Here is a 26537-nt window from a genome sequence, read left to right as displayed (position 1 = left end):
TCCAGTCTTAAGTCAGGAGACCAGGTGGTCGGTGCTCGGCGCACTTCGGCCATGTCTCTGATCTCCCCACTCTCGACTGAGCGAGCCCGACCTTTGCCCTTGTCCGAACTATTTCTTGGTGTTGTGGTTGTTGTCGTGGCTTCTTTTGTTTTTCGCCACCAGTCTCCTCGGCCTCCCCTTTTCTTTTCTTTTTAGGCTCCTCAACTGGAAGTTTGGGGTCGGCTGGAGGAGAGGGTGGTGGTAAGGCTGGGGGAACTTGGGACCCCCTTGTTCCATTTTTGGCCACTCTCGCGCCTCTCGCCGTCATAAGGCCCTTGAGCTCGTCCATGTCTTCCTCAATGGAGCTGTCTTCTAGACGTGCTATCACAAGGCCCGCGATCCCAGAGGTCTCGGCTGGCTCCTCTTCCTCGTCGGAAAGGACGACAAATGGGCTTTTACTAGGCCTTTGGGTGTCTTCAAGTTGGAACTTATCTATCTCATCGTCCAACGTGTTCGCCGAAGACACTTGCTCCTCTGGGACAACTGTTGCCTGAGAGTGCGTGGCGAGGGGGATTGCTGCAATGGTCTGTGTGTACAGTATAGTGTGGGGGTCGTCAGGAAGGTCGTGGTCGGCTAAGAAGTGCGGTCTGGCCACGTGAATCCTTCTTCGCCTCCGGTCACCCGCAACGATGGCGTTCTCAATCTCCTGGAAGTCCAAGGAGATAGGGCCGTACCTTAATATCAAATGAGCCGCCCTGAGCTGTAAGTCTTCACTCACGAACACCTCTGAGCGTAACACTCGGTTCAGATCCGCGACGTTACAATGGCTCAAGCGAGGGCGCACGTGTTGTTTATCTGCAAAGAAAGACACCAAAACAAACAAACATGGTCAGATTTGTGGGACATGTAATAAACTACAATTAGACGCTTAAGTAAATGCAAATGCACATTTTTAGATGTTAGGTGGAGTTGTGGGGTGGGAAGTTAGATCCTAAGGAGTCGCACCTGGATCTCCCCACTCAACTGGGTAGTGGAGGCCGTCGTGCCAGTTGCCTGAGACGATGAGGTAGTCGTCCTTCATGCCTTTATTAGACTTGGGCAGACAGGAGATTAACCTAACTACGCTAGAGCAGGATTTGATGTAATAACCTACATTGGTAAGTTTATGGCACTCGTACATAAAAACGACGTCATGCCAGGTAAGGTTCGGACCCATCTGCTCATTTAGAGCATCGACGCTTCCTAAGACTCTAAAGACGTTGGGAGCACACTGGTCAGGACACAACCGGTGGTTGCGGAGGTATTCCCTGGTCACGGTTCTTATAGGAAGGGTCATCCCACCTTCTATGAAGGCAATCATGGGGATGATAACCTCTTCCGTTTTTCTAGACCCAGCTACGGCTTCCGCCGGACAGTATCTTAAACCTACGTCGCTGGGAATGTGGTATTTGGCTCTGAAACCTTCCATCCCAGCGGCAGTGTCAACTAAACACTTAAATCTACCCATTAGGAAGAGACGAAAGACTAAGTTTTAAGAGGGAGAACGGTTAAAATGGGAGCCGAGGACAATATCCGAGGAGAATGGAGTAAAGAAAAAGAATATGAAACTTACAAGTTTGAAGTTGTGCGGGTTTCCACGGATTTCTGCGGAGAAAAAGGTTATTACTGATGTTTTGATGGGATTAGTCTCTGAAGAAATAAATGAAGGCGTAGGTTTCCAAAGCGTCACGACGTGCGGGAAGCGGCCTCGAAATTGTATTCGTCCCGCCCAAATTTTCGGGGGGTAACAAGGGCCGTTGGATGCTCATCTCACCGTTGAACGTGGGGGACAAGGTGTAACTTACGGTAACAAATGTGCGCATTTTTGAAAATAAAACCGCCAAGTGGCATCTTCTAGAACACGAAGCGATCTCCACACGCGCGGTTATTTACAAAACGTGTGGGGTAAGTTTTCGTTGAATCAAAACCCTATTTTTCTCCTCGGATGCTGAAAAATAGAGTTTTAAGGGGCTATTGCGGGGAGTAAAAGGACCCAAGCATGCATCTGGGCCTTTGGGCTCTAACAAGGAGGGCCGATCTGTTCTTGAACTAAGAATTTGTTAGTATTGCGAATTGGCCCACATGCCGAGTGTCCGAGGATACAGCCAAGGGTGAGTTTCTCCTCGGACAGACCCAAGAGAACTCGGGGATTCACTACGAAGGTTAAGGCAGAACTTTGGAAAGACTGTTGGTTAAGAGGGGGAAGCCCTGAACCTACTAGATACACCGATGTTAGAAAAGTATCATGAGCCAAGGCTGCCACCTCCACATTAAAGACTCTGCACCTACCTCCCTGGCCGCATTAATAGGGAAGTGACCCCTGAACAGTAGGGCTGAGACTTTTGGTCACTATTTAAAGACACTAAGCGAAGAAATATCTAGGGGAGAGGGGGTTTGAGCAACACGTGGATAAAGCATCAGAAAATGAAGTATTTAAGGGGGGTGAAGGTTAAAGAAAAAGGGGGAATCAGTCTGAAACTAAGAAAGAAATTAAGAATTGTAATCTTTAAGAAAGGAAGAGAAATAATACAGAGGTAGTCCTCGGCTTACGTCCGAGGAGGTCTATTTGCAATTATCATTTGTTATTTACAAGTGTTTGCACATCTTAGCCTGTTATTAAGTTCTCAGTACCTTTAATCTAGATTTCAAGCCCACACTCTACAAATTTCATTGTTTAAGGCTCATTGGGCCTGAGCCCGTGATTGTCTTTGGGTCCAGGTGCAATTGTGCACTTACATTATCATTAAAACTTCTTGTAAGGTCACAATTTGCACCTAAGCCCCATAGTAGAGAGGGTATAGCCCAAAGAGCCTATAGCCCAAAGAGCCTAATACAATAAATTTATAAAGAGTGGGTTCTAAATCTAGTTGTTTGTGGGCTTAATTAACACGGTAATGACTCTAGATCATAAAACAATAGTGATTGACAAGTTTATATGATAAAAAACCGTCCTCGGACTCAAGCCAAGGAGCGAGATCTTATACTACTTTCTTCTTTAAATGAAGATTACACAAATATTCAATCTATAGTGTTTTTCTCTCTTTTCTCTCCGATCTCCCTTTCCGAAATGTCTCCTCTCCCTTTTATATCGTCTCTCTTCCTCTCTACATCCTCCGCATATGGATCAGATTACTGGTTTGGATACTTGTCCCATCAGTCCCTCCCTGAAGTCTTTGGTAATAGCTGTAAGGCTAAACTTTGATGCTCAAATATCACTTCCCCATTAATGTGGCCAGAGGTTTAGCTGCAGAGCATTTAATGCGGTGGTAGCAACTTTATCTTGATTATTTCATAGCCCTTCTTTCTATCCCGCACATTCACCATGCATACCTTGACTTACAGGATCTCCTAGAACATCGCTTTTAGACGTCAGGCAACACTTTCCTATCTCGGCTTTATTTAGCCGAAGACGGACTCCTCCTCGGACCACCTTCCGGGATGACCTTGATCAACCTTTGCCTCTTTATCCACCAACACTACTTCTTGGGTTGATATTCCCCCATCCTCGGACAATTTAATGTCCTCGAATTGAGCCTTTGGCCCAATACATACTCCGAGGCCCATTGACCCTACACTTCTATTTAAATATCTAAAGCATGTTTTTCTTCGCTTCCTAGGTATAAAATCAAATCATCAATTGTATCTATAGCCAAACAAATTACAAGAGATATCCAATTTTAAAATCAAGAAATAATAAATCAAGCATTCAGTTAATTAAGACAGAACCTAAATCTTGAGAAAAACATGATTGAACTCATATCTAGAATCCCAAATTAGTCAATTGATATGAAGCAAAAACAATTTAAATCATTAAAGAACAACTATTGTGGGAAAAATCAAATCACATAAATAATAATGATAATCCTTAACAAGGTTTAATCCTCAGCTCTAATTATAAATTTAGCTACTCATGGTAATTGAAATAAAATATAAGAATAAAATACTAAATATTAAACTAGAAAATAAAATAAAGAAAGAAATAGTCACGGTGCTATTATGGAGAAAAGTTATAGAGAAGCCACATGTGGCACTGCCTCGTGCTCCAATTTTCTGTTTTGCATCCCAGCCCTAACACTCACCTCCTAAATTTTGCCCTAAAGAGCCTTTAAATAGGTCAAAGAATCCTATTATAAGTTGAATTCTCGTTTAGAGAAATTTGAAAATTTTCTCCTATTTAACGTCAGAATTCGGACTTTTGGTAAACTACAAAGTTGTAGCCCTTTAAGTTAAATTTCTAGCCTAACTTGAATCATCTCGATTGGACATCTGACCCAAAAGTTATGTCAAAAATACTAACTGATGTGCAGGTTGGAATCCTAATCCGAATTGGACTTGGATTTGGTACAAATTCCTTTAATTCCTTACTCCAATTGAACTTAAATTTAATTGAGTTGGGCTTTTTTAACTTCATCATAGCCTTGTAAAAGTAAAGTAGCTTTCTTCTTTGCACAAATCCACTTATTTAATTCTATTTTTCTACAAAAGACAAATTCACGTAATAAGATTCAATTAAGCACAAAATTGATTATTCAGTATTATTTCAAAACCAAATATAAAATGCATGAATTAACTCAAAATAAGTATGATAATGGTTTCAAACAATGATATAAATATGCAAAATTAAGTTATTATCAATACACATCAAATTCGAGGAATGATTTCATATATGAGTGGAAAACCCAAGTGGTGGAAACCCATATCCAAAGGTCATTTAGTCATGCATGAATTGATGAATGACATCTTTTAAACTTAATGGAATAGGAAAGGACCACTCGTTATAAATATGAACTTGAATTGGGAAAATTATTATTTTAACGAAAATGACAATTAACCTAAATTTTGATAGTGTAGTTTAGATTTTAGTCAGATTTCTTTCTCTAGGGAAAAAGAGTTTAGGTCTGTCATCCCTTTTTTTTTTTAAAGTATAAACTTTTACATTTTTTTTATAATAAAAAATTTTTGCTTGAACATTTGGCATTCAAGAAAGTATTGTCATCACAAGTTGCAACTCTTCAAATTCAACTCTCTGATTTGTTTCTAAAAAAAAAAAAAATTCTTTAAATTGTCGAAGGCTTTGTAACCCAATTGATATATTTTAATATTTTAAATAAAAAAGTTCAAAGTTTAAATTATCTCTCACTCTATAAAAAAATTTATCATTTTTTTAAATTTTTTTATAATAAAAAATTTTTGGCTGAATATTTAGCATTCAAGAAAGTATTGTCATTGCAAGTCGGAACTCTTCAAATTCAACTCTTTGATTTGTTTCTATAAAAAAAAAAATTTATTGAAAGTTTTGTAACTCAATTAATGTATGTTATAATATTTTCAATAAAAACATTTAAAGTTTAAATTATCTTAATTTCACTCCAACATTGGAATTATATATATAACTATGATTTGTTTAAGGAGAAGTACATGAATACACTAAAAAGGCATTGACGGGTTGGGTTGAAAATCAATGCAATAACAACTCCATACTATATATACATTGCACTTTTGACAAAAAGAGTGAGTTGTTCGTTGTTTATGCCCTTCAATATTGAATAGACACGTAAGATAAGGACGGGTTTGGTTCTGAAAGCGAAAATTTGAAGATTGAAAAATGTAAGGAATTAAACCAATCATTAATATAAACCAAAATCTTATAAACCCAAGTGTACAAATCGTACCGAATTAAAGTTTGACAAGAATGAGGTCGAACTCATAGGAACTTGAATGAATATAGAAAAATTAATTAAATCTTAACCAAATTAATCCTAATCAAGTTTAATAAAACTTGATTTCTTGCAATTAAATATACTAAGGGTTTTGGAATATAAAGCAGTAAAGAGATGTAAACAATCTAGAGAAAGGAATAAAGGTTTTGAAATCCGCTTTATAAGTCATATCAACATATATATGCTGATATATATTTATGATCATTAATTTTTTCCAACTACTGTATGATAATCTAGAAATCAATTTTGCTATCATGGAAAATGTTATCATTAAAACTTCTATTTCAATATCTAAAGCATGCACTTCTTTACTTCCTAGGTATAAAATCAAATCATCAATTGTATCCATAGCCAAACAAATCACAAGAGATATCCAATTTTAAAATCAAGAAATAATAAACCAAGCATTCAATTAATTAAGACAAATCCTAAATCATGAGAAAAACATGATTGAACTCATATCTAGAATTTCATCTTAGTCAATGGATATGAAGCAAGAACAATTTAAATCATTAAAAAACAACTATTGTATGAAAAATCAAATCACATAAATATTACTGATAATCCTTAACAAGGTTTCATCTTCAACACTAATTATAAATTTAGCTACTCATGGTAATTGAAATAAAATAAAAGAATAAAATATTAAACATTAAACTAGACAAATAAAATAGAGAAAGAAATAGCCACGATGCTATCACGGAGAAAAGCTACAGAGAAGCCACATGCGGCACTGTCTCTTGCTCTAATTTTCTATTTTGCATCCTAGCCCTAGCACTCACCTCCTTAATTTTGCCCTAAAGATGTTAGGATTAGTGTCCTTAAATCCTATTGTATGATGCTATGTATGTTATTATGTATGACTTAATGTTGTAATTAATAAAGTTCTTTAATTATTATCTAAAAATAATGATAACATGAATATTGGGACATTATCATATAATCCATGAGATGCATAGTATGTGATTTATATGATTTAGTTACAGAAGATATAAATCACAAGTTCTTTGTCAACTCAGAATTTAGTTCGTAGTCGGTGATTAAATTAGACATTTCATCTGCAAAGACTATAATATATCAACTAAGATGATTTGTCTTGATCATGAAAATGGAGATTTCTAGTTGGTATGTTGATATGTCTTAAGAGTTAAGACATATTGAACTGGACTGCTATGAGATTTATTATTCTTCTAACGACTGTCAAATGAATAATAAATTCACGACTTATATTTACATGAACTCTTAAGCCTGAGAGGATAATGGACCTGATCATGAAGTGTAGGTTATTTTGATATATCAGGAGTGAAATCTAAAGTTACGATCAAAACCTCAGTATGTTGCGTAATCACATTTAGTGTTGATGAAACATATATTCTCAAGATGGAAGTCATAGTCTCTTAACGGAGATATAAAATATTCTCTTGAGATACGTTTAATGGATTTGTTATTCAGAGAGTTAGGCCTAACCACTTTGGTAAGAAGTTACTAAAATATATATTTATGGAATTGGATTTCATAAATATATGATGAATGACTTTAAAGGATTAAACCAGGTACTCAAGGAATTAAGATGTAGTAATCTACAAAGTGGTAGTCTACATTTATGATTTTGTATTACTACGAATATTTTATGAAGGGGTTGCATGTACAATAACGTCTTGGGATATAATTTATAGATAAAGCCTATAGTGTAACTATATTTATATAGTGGTATTAAATACAGTTAATGGTAACTTTGGACTTGTCAAGAGTTGACAGAAAAGCCCAAGGCCCATTGGAGCTAATGTCTTATTGGTCTATTTTGGTCCCACTCCAAGCCACACACTTAAGCCCAATTAGAAGGCCCATAATTAATTAGAAACAAAGGGAGAAACCTACAGAATTTTCTGTAGGGGAATTGTAAGAACACTATTGTGAAGTGGTGTATGTGACTGTTAGACACTTTGACATTCTCCCTTAGTAAACTGATTGAGAGACCACATCTTGGGCGTCAGTGGAATTGGAGTGAAGATTGAAAGTGTTCCCGAGTGCTTCTGATATTCGGTTTTGAAATTTACCGTTCCAAGGTACACTCTCTTGTTCTTATATTCTGGAACTTATATAGTGCATGTTAACATTTATGAATAAACTAGATCCGTTATTTTTCCGCTGTGTACACTCATATTTCCATCAAAAGAGCCTTTAAATAGGATAAGGAATCCTATTACAAGTTGAATTCCCGTTTAGATAAAATCCTAGATTTTTAGGCTTCACTTAACTGACAATTTTCTCCTATTTAATGTTAGAATTGAAACTTTTGGTAAATTATAAAGTTGTATCCCTTTTTAAGTTAACTTTCCAGATCAACTTGAATCATCTCGATTGGACATCTGAACTGAAAGTTATGCCAAAAATACTAATTGATGTGCAGGTTGGAATCCTAATCCGAATTAAACTTGGATTTGGTGCAAATTTTCTTTGATTCCTTACTCCAATTGGACTTAAATTTAATTAGTTTGGCATTCTTTAACTTCATCATGGCCCTTGTAAAAGTAAAGTCCATATCATTAACTTTTTTCTTTGCACAAATCCATTTATTTAATTCCATTTTTCTACAAAAGACAAATTCACGCAATAAGATTCAATTAAGTACAAAATTGATTATTTAGCATTATTCCAAAATTAAATATAAAATGCATGAATCAACTCAAAATAAGTATGATAATGTTTTCTAACAATGATATAAATATGCAAAATTAAGTTACTATCAATACACATCAAACTTAAGGGATGATTTCATATATGAATGGACAACCCAAGTGATGGAAACCCAAAGCCAAAGACATCTTTTAAATGACTAATGGAAAACCCATTAGTCATGCATGAATTGATGAATGACATCTGTTAAACGTAATGGAATAGGAAAGGACCAGTTGTTATAAAAATGAATTTGAATTGAGAAAATTATTTTTTTTAACGAAAATGACAATTAACCTAAATTTTGATAGTGAGTTTAGATTTTAGTCAGATTCCTTTCTCTAGGGGAAAAAAAGTTCAGGTCTGTCATCCCATTTTTTTAAAAGTATAAACTTTTACATTTTTTTATAATAAAAATTTTTTGGCTGAACATTTGGCATTCAAGAAACTATTGTCATTACAAGTCACAACTCTTCAAAAACAACTCTCTGATTTGTTTCTATAAAAAAAAAAAAATCTTTAAATTGTCAAAAGCTTTGTAATCCAATTGATATATTTTAATATTGCCAATAAAAAAGTTCAAAGTTTAAATTATCTCTCACTCAATATTGATTTTTTTTTTTTTTTTTTTTGTTTAAGGAGAAGTACATGAATAAACTAAAAGGTAGACGATCGTGTAGTTTAGATTTTAGCCAAATTCCTTTCTCTAGGGGAAAAAATGTTTAGGTCTATCATCCCATTTTCTTTAAAGTATAAAATTTTATATTTTATATTTTTTTATAATAAAAAATTTTTGGTTGAATATTTAGCATTCAAGAAAGTATTGTCATTGCAAGTCGTAACTCTTCAAATTCAACTCTTTGATTTGTTTCTATATAAAAAAAAAGGAAATTAAATTATCAAAAATTTTGTAACTCAATTAATATATGTTATAATATTTTCAATAAAAATATTCAAAGTTTAATTATCACGGCTATTGAAATTATATATATAACTATGATTTGTGTAAGGAGAAGTACATGAATAAACTAAAAAGGCATTGACGGGTTGGGTTGAAAATGAATTCAATAACAACTCCATACTATATGTACATTGCACTTTTGACAAACAGAGTAAGTCGTTCGTTGTTTATGCCTTCAATATTGAATGGACTCGTAAGATAAGGACGGGTTTGGGTCTGAAAGCGAAAATTTGAAGATTGAAAAATGGTTTGCGTCCACCAACAGTAGAGAAAAGATTTTTAACAAAGTGCTTTAAATATAGTCTTAGTCAAAAAGCCCCACAAATAGCAGGGTGAGAATGACCAGGTCCAGGTCTTCTTGCTTTGTAGGTTCCAGTTGATTTCCAATGAATTCTACGTGTCAGAGTCACCAACAACTTCAGCCCACCAACATAACGTAGAAGATAAAATTAGAGCAAAAGGTAGTTAATGACTCACAGAAGAGTCATAATTTTTTTTTTTGGTAAACACAGAAGAGTCATAATTAAGATCACTTGACAATATGTGAAAAATCTGATTTTTTTTTTTTTTTTTTGCCTACCAGAATCATAGTCTGAATTAGTATATTGATGGGTGGCAGAGTTTTTATTTTTATTTTTTTTTCTTTGTGAAGATCGATGAATATTATTGCTGGTTTTAAAAGTCAGTACTGCATCATTTCCGGTGCAAAATATGTAGCCATTATAAAATGGGCATGGTAAATTTCAATTTCTCTAATGATTAATTTATATAAAAATAATTTGAAAATAATGGCTTGATTAAAGTATACGAATATACATATATTTTTCTTTGTCGATGAAAATTATGGGCTTAAGTCTTGTTAATATAATTAAGTACTTATATGTAGCCATTAAAAAACTTATACTAGTATAAGTTTTTTTTTTTAGATCAAAATTCATCACATAAGTAACTTGTTGGAATAAATCTCTTTCCTTTTTTCTATTATAAATCCAAATTATCATATATTGTAAAATATTCATACCAAAGAATAAATCTAAAAAATATACATATAAATCTCTTGATTGCAAATCAATACATCTAAGATGAAATGTCTCTTCGATTAGGTTAGAACCTAGTCATGAAACCTATATCATGAATGTTTTTCAAGGCCGTACGTGTTAGGTCATTAATCAAAGGTCGTACATTAAAAGTTAAAACAGCAATGCAAGCTAGGAGGCTAGCTAGCCCATTCACATACAAAATGGCATAAAGGGGTCCCTTGTGAATAATACTAGTCATCATAAATATGACTATATGAGCACTAAAATAAGGTGGGTTTGTGGCTACAAGTTTCTCTTTAACTTTTTTAAGAAGGAAAGTTTCTCTTAACTTTGTGCAACGCCATTACAAAACAACGACAATAATCCATCTGGTTTGGTCATACCACGTGTTGCAGCCTGTCGTTTAACCCGACAAGCGTGATAAGAGTAAGACCCATGCTGAAGATTTAGAAATGGCAGAAGTTGATTCATTCATAATTAAGGGTTTGGCTTGTGATCGAACCTAACTCAAGATCTCTAAGATGCAGAGGACAGAAAAATAAGGACTAAAATTAGGATTACCTTTGCTGCAATTTTCTCTTTTTTGTTATTACAACTTACAAAGTTTATCAAAAAATTTAATTTCTAAAAATAGTTCTTAGGGCATCAGATAATGTTTGGTTATTACTAGAGTTACGTACATGTTTGAAATTATTATAGTGCTTCTTAGTTCTTTCTAATGTATTCTCAAATATCAAAATACTTCCAAACTCCAATTTAGTGCAATCGGGATATAAGTATTGTAAGTTGTATATGATAATTTCATCATGTAACTTAATAGAAGTACGTTAAATTATCAACTTTTTTATGAGTAAAACCCAAGAACCAAATTTTAAGAAAAATTTAAAATACCATTCCAATTAAAACACAATTACATTTGAAAATAGTTTCTTTGTTTATTTTGGATTACTTTCTAATCATTATTTTTTTTTGAAAATTTAAATTTTTATGATGTGCATTTATCATGTAACTTCAAATAATTTTTGAATTTCCTATTTTGATCATCTATTTTATTATTTAATTTTAATAAAAATAATACAATAACTTTCATAATTTATATATGATTCTTGATTAAGATGTATAATACATGGATAATATAAATTTAGACTTACTTAACGTGCATTCAATTCATCTTGTAATTTAAAGTGATTTTTTGTTCTTTTTTTATTATCTTTTTTTGTTTTATAATTCGATAGTTACAACTAGGAAATGGGAGGATTTGAATTCTAAATGTCTCTGTTGAAAACACCAAGATGTACTAAATTTTAATTGATTAAATCCTACAATACATGGATAATATATATATATATATATAGAGAGAGAGAGAGAGAGAGAGAGAGAGAACAATATTTCCCAAATCAGAATAGAATATCAACAAAATATTTATAGAAAAAACAGTAATGAAATATTTCTGTTCTATTTTTTTTTTCATTAAAAGTCTAGAAAGAAAGCTTTTTGTTTTAGTGTATACCCAAATGCCACAAAAATAGAATTGAGAACTCTATGGAAGGTTGGGTTGCCCACCTTAAAGTTCTCAATTCTGTTTTATTACCCACCTTTTAACACAACTTCCATTTGAATCAATATTATTGAATAGCACTCCAAAATATGCACCTAAGCCATATCCAACCTGAACCTTAAATACCCTAGGCAGGTTCAAAAACATAATTTTAAAAATCATCTTTCTTACTAACTATATAAATAGACGTGTTTTCTGTCGCATTTCGAGAGTAATAAATAAGTGCTTGAAAACTTATATATAGCCTTCAATCTAGAGATTTGTAGAATGACAGATTTTTCTTGTATCACACGGAAGAAGTAATAATTAATAAAGGAAGTTAAGATGTCAATAAATAAAAAAAATTTGGCTGATTGAATTAAATACCTGAAATCTTAATTAACCTAGCAAGAAGCAACAAAGTAAGTCTAAGTGTTGACCAGTAGAATCATCCGTGGCACTATCTTTACCGTACACGTGTTGACACCCTCCCCGGTGAACACCACACACCATAAGGTCCATATCTACCCGTAAAAGTATTTCGCGGGATATTTAGAGACACAGCGAGAGACACGGAGAAAATATAGGACATGAAAATGAATGTTTTTTTTTCTTTTTTCTTTTAACAATATTAAATTTTCTCTCTCTTTCTCTCTCTACAAACGCGGAGCCAACTAGCCAAGACTTCAGTTTCTTTCTCTAAAAACAACGCGGAATGTACTACTATATTCTTTGCCTGCCATTCACACAGGTTGTTCCTACATTATGATACCGTTGAACAGAAGCAATATTCTGGTACGAAACAATGTAAACACGTTGTAACTTTTTTTTTTGGGTACAATAATTTCATTTCTCTCTCTCTGACAGTCTCATTTTCTAAAAAAAGAAAAAAAAATTTCTACTACTACTATTACTATAAACTTTAAAGATCTTCTGGATTCGTTTTAATAATATTTATATTTTATACACGTGGTGGTGGTAGTCCAAGTTGTTTATTTTTTTCATTTTTATTTCTCTTTGACGAATGAAACAAACCCAAGTCGTGTTTTTCAACCCTATACACAACACCGTCACCAGAAACAGGAAAAGGAAGCCTATAAAAATAGGGTTTGGTTTCTTGGTTTTGAACATACGCAACGCAAACTGTAAAGCAAAGCCTTTTGGTTTCTGGGTTGTTTTGTTTTTTTGTTTTTGTTTTGTTGAGACTTGAGAGCATATATAAATATATTGTGCTATTTACAGAAAGTTGTGGGTGTTGAAAGAAGGAGAGTAGTGAGGAAATTTTTTGTTGCATTGATGGAGAAGACAGTAATGATGAACGGTGGTCGTGATTATTCAGTGGTGGAAGAAGAAGGTAAGGCTGGTTTTGGAGGGGGTGTCGAGGACGTGTATGGTGAGGATAGTGCCACGGAAGATCAGCTTGTTACTCCATGGACCATCTCTGTTGCTAGGTGAGACATGATGAGAATACTGAGACCACACACAGATTTTTAGATTATTAACTTTTATTTGTTTGTATGTATACTTTATTTTGTATTATCTTTATTTAGCTTTTCTTTTTATAAGATGTCTTCACATTGTGTGTGGTTTTGAAGTTCATTTTGATAGATTTTTTTTATTTATTGATGCTTTGTAAATTCTGCTTAGTTTTCATTTCTTTTTTTCTTTCAGGCAAAGGAAAATGGTTTTTTATTTTTATTTTTTATAATAAATACCTTTTGTTTTTTTATTTTTTGATTATTATTTAGGCTTTCTATACGTGTAGGAGTTAGGTGGCAAAGCTTTTATTTATATATTTTTATTCTTGTTTTCTGGATCTTGTTCACCATTTAGAAAATTATTAAAAAGTTCATTACATTTGAAATTTCTGATGGTCAAGTGATAGAATAGAATAGACTAATAAAGTATATATAATTACATGTAAGACACAAAGTGCCTTTTCTATTTTGTCCGATGCAGCATTAATTTCCAAAGAACTAAGCTAAATACAGGCCTAATTATTTACTATTCATCACATATTTTATTAGTATTCATGAAACAATTCTACGGTTATTGTTAAATTTTTGCAGAGCCATTTATGGTATTTTTTAATTTTGAGTCTGAATCAAGTAGTTATACAACCTTCTTACCTTTTTTTTTAAAAGAAAAATGTGTTCATTTCACATAGTTTTCCTTCGAATTTTCTTCCAATTGTATAGACTAGCCGGTTACAGTGGCTTGTTTGACTTTTTTTTTCTGTGTTCCTCTTTGGCACTTTCATTTCTTGGTTGCTGAAACCATTTTTGTAGGTAATGGTATTATATCCCAAAACTATTAGCTTTGCATAATTTGGAATTTTTTTTATAAGCATTATTTGTGTTACAGTGGGTACACCTTGCTGCGGGATCCACACCACAACAAAGGGCTTGGCTTCAATGAGAAAGAGAGAGATGCTCATTACTTGCGTGGCCTTCTTCCTCCAGCAGTGTTCACTCAGGAGCTTCAGGTTATTACTTGACTACACTTAGTTTATGCTAATTAGGAAATTTGTGCTTGTTATTTTGCTAATTTGTGCTTATTTCTGTTACATTTATGGTGTTTAGGAAAAGAAGTTAATGCATAATCTCCGAAAATATGATGTTCCATTGCATAGGTACATGGCCATGATGGATCTTCAGGTAATTGTTCCCTGCCTAATTTACATTGGTTTCTAAAGGGTTATTTATTTATGGAAAATTCTTAGTTTATATTGTACACTTTTTGCAAATGTGTATATATATAGCATTGTACATATTTTGTGTATCTATAGTACAAGTTTACATTGCTAGTACAATTTTAACCTATAAAAGTCGTTTATTTATTTGATAATTTGATAGTTAAGAATGAGGGATTTGAACCCTGTACCATTTTGGTTGGAAACACTAGGAATGTGACGGTTTGAGTTACACTACTTTTGGTTTAAATATATTTGAGGTAATGAACTTTTGAAAGGATTCTCTTTTTTCTTTTGTTTTGGTATATTAGTCCAAATTCCATCACAGAAGGGTTTCTATTGGTCAATTGTAAAAGCATCCGTTGTTCATATACTGTTTAGAAGAAGTTGAAGTATTCCACATGCCTCTGAATAGATGAAATTTTGATAAAATATAGGTCATTTAAAATCTGATATGCTTTTGAGTGTTGCTAATCCTGATTGACGTGGTGAAACCAATATCTTAAGTAACTACTACTGAAGCTTTCTAGTGCAATTTGATTGTATTGTACAGGAGAGAAATGAGAGGCTGTTTTACAAGCTTCTGATAGATAATGTTGAGGAACTGCTTCCAGTTGTGTACACTCCAACTGTTGGTGAGGCTTGCCAGAAATATGGAAGTATTTTCAGTCGTCCCCAGGGCCTCTACATCAGTTTGAAAGAGAAGTATACTTTCTGGATGCATTTCTGTTTTTAATCCTCTGCATAGCATTGAAGCAGATAATGAATAATGATTCAATTTTTCAGGGGGAAGATTCTTGAAGTCTTGAAAAATTGGCCAGAGAAGAGTATTCAAGTTATTGTTGTGACTGATGGTGAGCGTATATTGGGGCTTGGGGATCTTGGCTGCCAGGTATGGCATGTCTAGTTCAGTTTGAATTTCAATTTGTATGGATAAATCATAAGTTGGAACTCATAGTCACCAATTCTTATCTCATAGTTGAGTTTACAATCAACTTCTTTGACATGATCATTTCGATTTTCTTCAGGGAATGGGAATTCCTGTTGGAAAACTTTCTTTATATACAGCACTAGGAGGAATTCGTCCTTCAGCAGTAAGCACTATTCTAACTGCTCTCTTTTTGGTTTAATGGACTTTTACATAGTTTCTTCTTATGTTCCTTTAATTTATCAAAATGTGCGAGTTACTTGGCAAAAAAAAAGGTTCCCATATCCTAAATTTGTTTATGTCTTCTTGTACAATTGGGCCCAAAGTTGGTAGGTTATGGCCACACTTTTGTCACATGGTGATTACTATTTCATAAATTCCTCTTCTGAAGACTTGAAGTTAAATGCCTTGCAAGTTGGACCTAGATTAGTTATTTCATCAACAGCTTGACCAAGTAATAGAGTGGTTCACTATTGTTGCTGATAATTTACCATCTGTATTTATTGTCTGCAGTGCTTGCCTGTAACTATTGATGTTGGCACAAACAATGAGCAGCTGTTGAAGGATGAGTTTTACATTGGTCTTAGGCACAAGAGGGCAACTGGGCAGGTTTTACAATATTCTTGTCTTCTTCCTTTGACTGCAATATGTTTAACTATTGTAAAAACTATTATGAAATATGTAAATTTTGTTTTATTGAGATAGTTTTTCACTTTTTGATTCAGGAATATGCCGAGCTTCTTGATGAGTTCATGAATGCAGTTAAACAGAACTATGGGGAGAAAGTTCTAGTTCAGGTCTATATCATTATAACGAACTAATTCTTTTAGTGTTCTGAACTTCTGAGTTGTTTCATATGATTGCATATTTTCCTAATACATAACCTTTTTTCCCTCAGTTTGAAGATTTTGCTAACCATAATGCATTTGAGCTGCTGGCACGATACCGCTCAACTCATCTTGTCTTTAATGATGATATACAGGTAAGATGTTCAAAAACTTTTAAATTGTTGGTCATTTTATTTTCAATTTGGTGAATATATTTCTAAAAATTGATTTCTTTCAATTTGATTCAGGGTACAGCATCTGTGGTGTTAGCAGGGCTTATTGCAGCTCTGAAATTAGTTGGTGGAACCTTAGCTGACCACACTTTCTTATTCCTGGGTGCTGGAGAAGTAAGGCTCAAACACATTTGTTTTTAGAGATTTCCTTTTTGTCTTTCCTTCATTTTTCTTTCATTGGTGAAACTAAGATCAATTTAAAAGTTATAATTCCAATGTCCTGCACTTTGATACATCTTGCTTGCTGAATTTACCTACTTTAGTCTCCATCTCAGTTCAAGCACCTTCTAACTTGATGAGTCCTTGCTTGCTTCATTGATCCTATTTTCTAATTTATACATACACATGCATAGATAGATACCATCTATTATTGTTTATGTTCATACAAACTCTATCCGATTGGCTGTTCTTTCTCACTGTTGTCCCTTTTCTATTGAAGGCTGGAACTGGTATAGCAGAGCTTATAGCACTTGAGATTTCAAAACAGGTAATAATTTCTCCATCATATAGTTTTTTTATTTTCTTCAGTAAAGCATTTGTGATTAATATGATTTATTTTCTTCACAGACAAAAGCTCCGTTGGAAGAAACTCGCAAGAAGATTTGGCTTGTGGACTCAAGGGTAATAAAAACCTGATCCGACTTCCATGCTTGGAAAAGAAAAATAACTTCTACAATATTTTTTGAAGTTATTTTAGTCACTTATAACTGGTGTGTTAACTTGGTTGCAGGGACTGATTGTTAGCTCCCGTAAGGAGTCACTTCAGCACTTTAAGAAGCCTTGGGCTCATGAGCATGAACCTGTTAAGGCGCTCTTAGATGCTGTCAAGGTATGAAAACTGTCTTGGATAATGCTACATTTCTATAAAAAGAATACCTTGTAAAGATTTTTTCCTTACATTACATTCCAATTTATCAGGCAATCAAGCCAACAGTGCTGATAGGATCCTCAGGAGTAGGAAAGACTTTTACAAAGGAGGTGGTCGAGGCCATGTCATCCTTTAATAAGGTTCTCTCAGCCGCTCCATATAATATATTTATTTTAATATCTGACAGTAAGAATCTGACAGTGATGTCTGTGATTGGCTTGTAGAAACCTCTCATTCTTGCTCTCTCCAACCCAACTTCACAGTCTGAGTGTACAGCTGAAGAAGCTTATACATGGAGTAAGGTAAAACTATATTTCTTTTTTCTTGGGTTTTTAATTCAAGACACCTCATTTCTTGCATATGGTGTGGATATTATGGCTAAATGAACTAGCATAACACTTTTTTGACCATCTGTCACCTTTGTCCTCTATCAACATGCAGGGTCGAGCAATCTTTGCTAGTGGAAGCCCATTTGATCCTGTTGAGTATGATGGGAAAGTTTTTGTGCCTGGCCAGGTTCCAAATTAATTCTGTTATTGTATATGACCCTATTTGCCTGAAATTTACAAGGACATTATGGGCTTACTTCTTATTCATTTCATTCAGGCCAACAATGCTTACATCTTTCCTGGTTTTGGTTTGGGTTTGATCATCTCTGGTGCAATTCGTGTGCATGATGACATGCTTTTGGCAGCCTGTAAGCACATTTAAAGAATTATTAAATTATAACTTCATGATGCATATACTTGTTTGAAAATTTTCATTGTAATAACTTATAAGGAAACATGTTTCTTCACTGTTTTTCTTCTTTCCTCTTTTTCATTTGTTTTAACTACTTCCATCTTTTCCGTTGTAACAGCGGAAGCTTTGGCTGCGCAAGTGGCACAAGAAAACTTCGATAAGGGATTGATTTACCCACCATTTACCAATATCAGAAAGATATCAGCTCACATTGCTGCTAAAGTTGCGGCTAAGGCATACGAACTTGGTGAGTTTCTTTCTGATGTGTTCAGGTCATAAAAGTTGCCTTCACCTTTTTAATAATGCTATACTGTGATTGCTTTCCAGGTCTTGCTTCTCGTCTCCCTCGTCCTAAGGATCTTGTTAAGTATGCAGAGAGCTGCATGTACAGCCCAATCTACCGCAGCTATCGTTAAAATTCCTGCACTTTGAAATCTGCAACCTCTCTGACTTTCAAGTTTTGTCCTTTTCTTTTTTCTTAATTGGTTTTTCTTTAGTCTTCTAGTTCATAAATTATAGTTAGTCCCTATGTTGATCTCAGGACTGATAATTTTCTTTTATCGATTTTCATTTTAAGAGGGAGAGATTTCAATGTTTTCAAACTCCGTATCTAATGAATAATATTCATATATCAGAAGGATTCATTATGATTATACTCTGATGCCAATTGACTGGTGTGTATGTGTGTGTGTTGCACAAACTTTAGATGAGGGCTGTTCCATTATGTTTTGGAAATAAAACTTATGTTCTTTTTAAGAGTGACGGTGGTTTGTATGATATTAGCAAAAAACAAAACGTTGGTTTCTACTTTCTATAATGATTCCTGTCTAATTTCTCACGCAAATTACGCAATACTGTGACTAATACATCCGAACGAAGTGCTTACCAAAACTACCCACTTTTGGGTCGAAGTTGGAGTTGCAAATACATATTCTTACTGCATCAAGCGGTCAAACTCGAATCAAATTTTTTCGTGAAATTTAAGCAGTTTACACTGAAGTTTTAGCTTGATTCTGCACTTAAACCTGTCCCTAAAAAAAATGGTGCCAAAAAGTAATGGCAAATATAAGTTTCTGAATGTTATGGGTGGCAAGTGTCATGGCACCACGAATCACTCCAACCCAAATCTGACCCAAAAGGAGGAAGGAAAAACCAAAAAAAGTATTCTGACATATTATAGATGTATCACTGACTCAAATTTGACACTTGCAATCTTGATCCTACACATACATGTTTGGGACAATATCCTCACGTCAATTAAAGCCACAATTTTCAGTTGCTTTTTAAAAACTTGATGATGCGTAAACCAAATTTGACAGATCAATATTGATTGATCATGATTTTATGCTATTAGAGGACTTTGATTCTATTTAATTTTTATTTCCATATTAGATGCAATCTAGTTATGAGTTTGTTTTCTCTCCATGTTAAATGTAATTTGATATTAAAAAGGCCAATATATCTCGCTATTGTACACAGTAGACTATTTCCCCCTTTGAGAGTTCATTGTGCCTGCCTGTTACCATGAAAAACTACTATTTATCTCAAAAGCTTAAACTTTAATCATTCTAACAAAATCCACGTTTGCTGACACACAAGCCATATACACATTGATCTCATTATATAGTGAAAGATTAATTAAGGGAAGCACCTAAAAATTTACGTGTTACTACATGCCATCCGCAACTTGAGAGCTCCTAATCCCCCAAAATGATCTAGGCTTCAACTTCTTGTTTGTAGCTGTAAATAACCACCCCATTTGGGTTTCACAAGCGACACAGTTAGTGATCGTCCATGCATACCTGCAAAAATCAATAAATTTCCAGTTTAGCTACTCAGGCGACACTGACTTCATAAGAGTTGCATCAAAACTAAACCACAGATTACTTCAACACACATTAGCTTAAAATAGTGAGCAAAAGCTTACAAGATTCAGGTATTAACCACACAATAAACTGCCATACACAGTACCATATTCTTTGAGGTCTGAAGAAAATATTTTCATAAATATAATTAAACAGTTGCAAATTACTCATGGAAGATGCAGACAATTTTTTATTTGCTTTAAGTATTTCACACCTTGTTTATCCCAGACTAATAATAATATATTTTATATTTTGTTATCATGATGTACTTCCTCCTGTGGTTTTCTTACCTTACTCTGTTAGTATCCAAATTACCTACAACTGCAAACAATTTCTAATCCCAGCAAATGATGTCTTTCCCAAGTATTCTCTCTGTACAAATGTAAAATTCTGCAATAAATTTTCAACTAGGTACTAAGAATTCCAGAAAGACTATCTTCTCAATCTCTTCGAACTTGCTAACTATACCAATGTACATTTTCCAAATCCTCCGGAAACATGTTATCAGCCACTCAACCAAAAGTACATTTGGAATAGCTTTTTACTGAAAAGATAATTTGCTGAAAGTTAGCAAAAGTACAGTTGTACCTAGAATATTTAATTATTTAAGGCTTTAAAAATGCATAAGCAAATAAATTGACTGGGAAAAAATATCTAAACTTATAACAAAGTAGGAAAAATGATCATGCTAATAAGGAAGCTACAAGATGAAAAGTTATGGAGTAGTCATATGAAAGAACAAAGGTATACAATGGTAGTACAGTCATAACTCATAAGCGTACTCATATTGTAAGAGACCGTATATTTGAGTTGTGATTGGTTGCAGGTTTAAGGGGCTATCTAAAGAGTCACTGAAACACCATCAACAATAATTTCCTTTTTTCTAAGAATAAGTCAGAAAAAAGGGGCAGCGATTGAGAAGAAAAAGCCTCTGAAGTGCCATAACAAAGTAAGAACATGAACAACTTAATTAAAATCCAACATTAGATATTCATCAGAGTTAAGTTCCAAAGGACATTTGGACATTCATTTTCAAATGCAATATGCCCCACCCCCACTAGACTTGGACTCAGATATCAGTACCATCAGCTGAAAACCATATCCAGCTGACCAAAATTTAATTCATTATGCACACAAAAACAAAGAACAAGTGCAATTAATAGAGGTAGAGGGGGTGGGGTATCTATGATGCAGCCAGATAAGATTGATTTAATACTACCTTGCTAATTTGTCTATTCAAGGTTTAATTGAAGTTCAAGTATGAAGTCCAATGGAATTGAAAATTGAGTGGTTTAAACTTTAAAGGTCCAGTTATATTTGTCCAAGAGTTAAAAAAAAAATTAATTTGGGTTTGTATTTCAAAAGTTATGGTAACTTTTGTATTCAGTAGCAAAATTTTAGTTTCTGCAATCCTTGTGAATTAGGGATGTTTTGGTAATTTAGTTGAGTCAAGGATTTTCTAGGAGATCCTAAGTATCTTAGGTTTTATTTTCTTTCGAGTCCAAGTAAGTCTTTCATTAGTTATTACCTTATTAGGTTTTTAGTTTACTACTCAAACTATGAATCCTATTACTATTACTCCTATTACCATTAGTACAAAGTTGAGTTCTTATACATATATTTGTGCTCAAAGTACTTGAAAAAGAGTTGGAGTTGAAAACAAATACCGAGTGTTTGAGTATTAAGGCACATTGCCCTTATTGTTCTTTTTCCTTCTGTTCTTTCTTTCTGCTCTTTATTGTGTACTGTTCACTATCTTGTTCATAGGTACTATTCATTTGCACAGTTCAAGGTCACAGTTCATGCGCACTGTTCACATATGTGGAGAAATTTGATTTCCATTTCTTCTTACCTCTTTCAAACTTAGAAAAAATATTATTCTCTTCTTTACAAAACCTTTCTTTTAAAAAGAACAAGTGATAATAGAATGGGTATCCATGTCAATACATGCAACATCATCAGGTCCCTGGTTGCATCTAACAGTTCCAAGCACACTTTTCATTACCCCTTAGAACACAAGCACTTTACTCTTTGGTTTTTAGTATTGATAAATTACACATACATGTAATGGGTTTTGCACCAATGACCATACAATATATTGTGGAAAAGTAGCCACACAATCACTTAACTTGTGAAAGGTGAAATTGCACAAGTCAATATTTTTCAAACAAGTCACATGGACAAAAGAGAATAAAAGAAAATCCCATACCCAGGAAACCAACTGTATTCTGTCTCTGGTAGCCCTCTTAGTGCTAAGCCATTTGCCCTGTAGAGTGTCATTATCTCGTGCACGAAACCATGTGGGTTCACATATGCACCAAGAGGACCTTCACTAGACATGACCAACATATCACTCCTCCTTGCGATTTCAGTCTGCATCAAAGAAAATTGAAAATGTAGAATGAATAGATGGGCAACTAGAGTCATTGCATCTTTATTTGTGCACGCACACACCCAGAGTTTTGAAGCAAGACCATATAATTACCTTACAGATCTTACATCGAATTAGATTGACACTCTCAAGTAACTCAATTTCCCGACGCAATCTATATGAAATCCCATCAATCTCCAGAAGTTCCTGCCTTGTAGATTCAGAAACCGGGATTTTACTGGCAATATAAAATGACAAAAGATCAGGCTTCCTAACAAGACCATCCATACTGGGTGCCCCAACTATCTTTTTCCACATATCTGCAAAATACCAGTGCAGAAAGATTAGTGTCATTAAATGAGATTTAAAAACAAGATCCAAACCTAGTTGAGTTAAAGACGATGAACAGGAAGAATCCCTCCTGTTCATAATATCTGAATACCTTATAAGGCAATGCAATTATGTAATTTTCCACTTGAACCAAGGAAGAGATAGGAGAATATCAGGAAAAATGCTTGGATAGTTAGCCCCAGGGGGAGGGGGAAGGAAAGATTTGAACTAGTGTGATCTGCTAAACTAATGAGATTTTATCTCTTCTAGAATGATTTATTCTTGGTCATCTAAGATAAATAGGTTGATTCTACAAAATTCAACAACATTTTGCAGATTTTTCCCTTTTCATGGATAACAAATTATTTCTTATACATTCTACAAACAGACTACAGTCACATTTAGAAAGGCTTCAGAATGCTTAGAAAGATCAAAACTGAACCATATCAGTGTCCTTTTGACTTAAATATTTAAAAACAAGAATGATGACAATACATATCTTATGCTATTAGAATGTATGACCTAAGGTATTTTCACAACGAAGAGCTTGCGTTACAATACTCAACCACAGCTGAAGTTAAAATATTAAAACTAATAAATGATAAAGAGAACATAGGGGCATGAACAAAAGCAAAGTAAAACTACCTGCAGCCCTTTCAGCTAGGCAATAGGAATCATACATACGGTATACCCAATGGGGCCAGTATGCTCTTGGAACTCTGCGGAACTGGTCAATATTAATTTTTTTCCTATGCCTGTCTGTCTCTTCTCCTTGACAAGATTTCCTTCGTGATGTGGAACCTAAATCAGCATTTTCAATGTGTTTCTGATGGTTTGAATGCAATGATCCTACGGATTCAGAGTCTTTTAGGAAAGATCTTCCAAATGGCTCACACAAGAATTTTTCATCATCACTGCTTGTAGATTCATCCATTATATCACACCCATAACAAGAATCAACAGCAGAATGGTGGATGCTCCTTTTTGTAGGGGAGAGCGCACTCTCAAAACTTTCTTCAGAATTTGACTCTGAAACATTGTCCTCATCCCTAGATTGATGCAATTTAGCACGAGAAGCATTCAAAGGCTGGGTACATGAGAAACTATGGCTCCGAAGATTACTTAATGGTGTCAATTTTCCAAAAGCATCACATGGAGTCCGTAATGGCTGATCTTCCTCAATAATTTGGACCTCTCCACATGGCTAGAAAGATGAAAATTTTACCCCAAATAAGCCATTACTGTTATAGGCAACCAAAAAGAGGGGGGAATAAAAAGAAAAATAAAGAAACATCATTCAAGCATAATATTATCCTAACTGCCCCTTCCACATCAATCCAGCGTCGCCTTAGACGAAATCTCTGCTGGCCACGAGTAACCACGTTCAGTGAGCCATCCTCTAACCGCCGGTATTGCCGAATCTGTAAAAGTGAGTTTAGCAAATGGATAAGCTATTTCATAAATAATGTGACAAACAATAGAGCCTAAAGATATAAAACAACCAACAAAGAATCCCACATATATAAGTGAAATCCTCATCAATCGGGAGGGGGAAAAAAGGAAGAAGAAGAAGAAAAGAAATAATTGGCTGCAAGATTTTGAAATATAACCTCCGCTGTTGTCCCAATGGTTGCAAACTTCATTCTTGGGTCATCAGGCTCCCTGTATACACGGACCTGTACAAGTTTCAAGACCTCGTCAAAACTTTCAGACAAAAATTCAGGGAAGTAATCCCTGATAAAGATAAGACCAAGTGAAAATCAGTTGTAAGAAGTTCACCTACCACACCAATAGTATAAGGAACATCAACTTGGGTCAATGCTCTCTCAACGGCAGCTATAAAATTTGGTTGGATAACTCTTAGAGGAAGGGTAGCCTCTGGGAACAAAACAACTCCTGACATATTTCACACAGCAGGTCAAAATTTCTCTTTCAGAAAATATATAGATGACAATTTGATGCATCTAACACCTCACTTGCAAGACTGAGGGTACTTCATTAAACTGGTGTTTAACGCCTAGGGGTTATGAAAGCTGATTTAAAACTTATGCATGATACTGCACAAGCCATTACAGAGCATAATGGCACATGAAAGAATAGGGGAAAATATATATATACATGCATACACACTCACATGCATCATGGCGCATGAATGAATAAGGAAAAGAATATACATAGACACACATAAACACATATTTATATTTAGAAAGGCTCAGTAACACCGGCATTAAATTTCTTTCAAAAATGTTTGCAAAATTGTACTCAAAACCCGAATGCACATTTTGATCAGCATTCACCAGAGCCACAAAACACAGTCTTTTGATTATTTTTTTCAATCTATTTATCCATTTTCAACTTTCCATTAAAAAAATGGTGGAGAACTTCACACGACTATGACTAAGTTGTTCTTTGGACAAAGTTTAATGGCCAACCAACCAGTTTGATACCGGAACTGAAAATCGAAACCATTATCAGACAATAAACAATTTGAATATCAAATAAATACCTTCAAGATAAAACAGCGGAAGGTTCAAGACGGCGCTGCCTTCCAGGAAGGCCACCCTACGGTGAGTGTCTTCAACCTCTATTATATGCAAAAAGAGATATCATATCACTAAACCACAGATAGTTTCGACGAGCATCAACACACATATACACATAAAACACAAAAACAATATGCCTACCGCCAAGATATGTGTGTAACGAAGCCAAAGATGTGTTGAATGTCAATTCACCAGCGCCGCCATTACTGCGATCACTTCAATCCAAATCAAAATACGCATAATAATCAAAAATAATCAAAACAACAGTGAAATCAAACTCCAAATTAAACAGAAAAAACGCATTTAAGTGGATTTTTAAAAAAATAAATAATTTTTTTGGAAATCAATTCACTATGAATTAATGCTTATATGTTAACGTTACGAAATCTATCTTGCATTTCCATTTTTTTAAAACAAAATCAAAATCAAGCTACGGTTAAATTCAAAGCTACGCAAGAACCCTAAGTCCCATACTATGGAGTACAAACAATATTGCGAAAAAAAAAAAAAAAAAAACTAGAACTGAGAAGAGGGGGGAGATTACGTGGCGTCAAGGTCATCGTCGGATGAGGTGTTGAGGTCGTCGACCTCTTCGACCTGCAATTCCTCGAGATCGAGCTCTCGAATCTGCTCCATCTGGTGCCTCTCCATCGCTAATAACCTTTCGTCTTCCATTTCTTCCCACACTGTTTTTATTTTTGGTAACGTTTTATTTCTTCTCTATACTTCCCCTCCCTTCTTAACAATACCCCCTCCTACTGTACCGAGTAATCCAACGTATTGTTAATATCTTTGCCACGTCAGTGATACTGAAATTTTTTTTTTTTAATACTAAAATGTAAAACTGACCATTTAAGTTTACATTCGTTACTTTCAGTCTTTTGACTTTGCTTTGATTCATTTTAATCCTCTAAATTTCAGATTTATTCAATTAAGACCTTTCTGTTAACTTTTGTTAAAAATTTGTGAAAAAAAAATTTGGGAAATATTTTTTTCAACCATTAATTGAATTTTTTAATTTAAAAAATTTGAAGAAAAATTTATAAAATTGAAAAATTAATTAAAACATATAACAAAAGTTGATGAAAAAGCCTTAATTGAATAAACATAAAAGTTAGAAGATTGAAATGAAATCTGAAAAAACTTAGAGAGTCAGTCTTGTACTTTATCCTTTTTCTTTTACCTAT

At 34.2% G+C, this 26537-nt stretch overlaps 2 protein-coding genes across 3 annotated transcripts; one reads left to right on the top strand and one right to left on the bottom strand.

Moving 5' to 3' along the window:
• The first annotated feature begins 13081 nt into the window (after positions 1–13081).
• On the top strand, positions 13082–18894 carry LOC142613090 (NADP-dependent malic enzyme). Its single transcript, XM_075785279.1, has 19 exons — positions 13082–13403; positions 14317–14437; positions 14535–14609; positions 15198–15349; positions 15431–15536; positions 15673–15738; positions 16086–16181; positions 16298–16369; positions 16471–16554; positions 16648–16746; positions 17072–17119; positions 17200–17253; positions 17363–17461; positions 17551–17640; positions 17725–17802; positions 17942–18016; positions 18107–18197; positions 18360–18488; positions 18569–18894. The coding sequence occupies exons 1-19, from the start codon at positions 13249–13251 to the stop codon at positions 18655–18657; spliced, it is 1779 nt and encodes a 592-aa protein (XP_075641394.1). The 5' UTR covers positions 13082–13248; the 3' UTR covers positions 18658–18894.
• An 866-nt stretch (positions 18895–19760) lies between these two features.
• On the bottom strand, positions 19761–26094 carry LOC142613091 (uncharacterized). Of its 2 annotated transcripts, none has more exons than XM_075785280.1 (10): positions 25895–26094; positions 25492–25565; positions 25314–25391; positions 24591–24703; positions 24418–24483; positions 24127–24228; positions 23453–24011; positions 22592–22797; positions 22316–22479; positions 19761–20043 (listed from the first exon to the last, which is right to left on the bottom strand). In XM_075785280.1, exons 1-10 carry the CDS (start codon positions 26023–26025, stop codon positions 19911–19913), a joined length of 1626 nt encoding a protein of 541 aa, XP_075641395.1. In that variant the 5' UTR covers positions 26026–26094; the 3' UTR covers positions 19761–19910. The 2 variants fall into 2 exon arrangements, with proteins under 2 accessions (XP_075641395.1, XP_075641396.1); XM_075785281.1 differs by having other exon boundaries at positions 25492–25556; positions 25895–26093.
• Positions 26095–26537: the final 443 nt, after the last annotated feature.

The sequence above is a fragment of the Castanea sativa genome, chromosome 10, assembly GCF_040712315.1.
Source record: "Castanea sativa cultivar Marrone di Chiusa Pesio chromosome 10, ASM4071231v1".
NCBI classification, from domain to species: domain Eukaryota; kingdom Viridiplantae; phylum Streptophyta; class Magnoliopsida; order Fagales; family Fagaceae; genus Castanea; species Castanea sativa.
This window is presented reverse-complemented; position numbering and strand designations above follow the sequence as displayed.

What these genes read in the sequence shown, in the direction of transcription:
- LOC142613090 (XM_075785279.1), top strand. Translation starts at nt 13,249, where the DNA reads ATGGAGAAGACAGTAATGATGAACGGTGGTCGTGATTATTCAGTGGTG. An exon ending in TACATCAGTTTGAAAGAGAA is followed by an intron (nt 15,350 to 15,430) that starts GTATACTTTCTG and finishes TCAATTTTTCAG; the next exon opens with GGGGAAGATTCTTGAAGTCT. An exon ending in TATTCCTGGGTGCTGGAGAA is followed by an intron (nt 16,747 to 17,071) that starts GTAAGGCTCAAA and finishes TTTCTATTGAAG; the next exon opens with GCTGGAACTGGTATAGCAGA.
- LOC142613091 (XM_075785280.1), bottom strand. Translation starts at nt 26,025, where the DNA reads ATGGAAGACGAAAGGTTATTAGCGATGGAGAGGCACCAGATGGAGCAG. An exon ending in CCTAGCTGAAAGGGCTGCAG is followed by an intron (nt 22,798 to 23,452) that starts GTAGTTTTACTT and finishes GGTATTTTGCAG; the next exon opens with ATATGTGGAAAAAGATAGTT. An exon ending in TTCGATGTAAGATCTGTAAG is followed by an intron (nt 22,480 to 22,591) that starts GTAATTATATGG and finishes TCTTTGATGCAG; the next exon opens with ACTGAAATCGCAAGGAGGAG.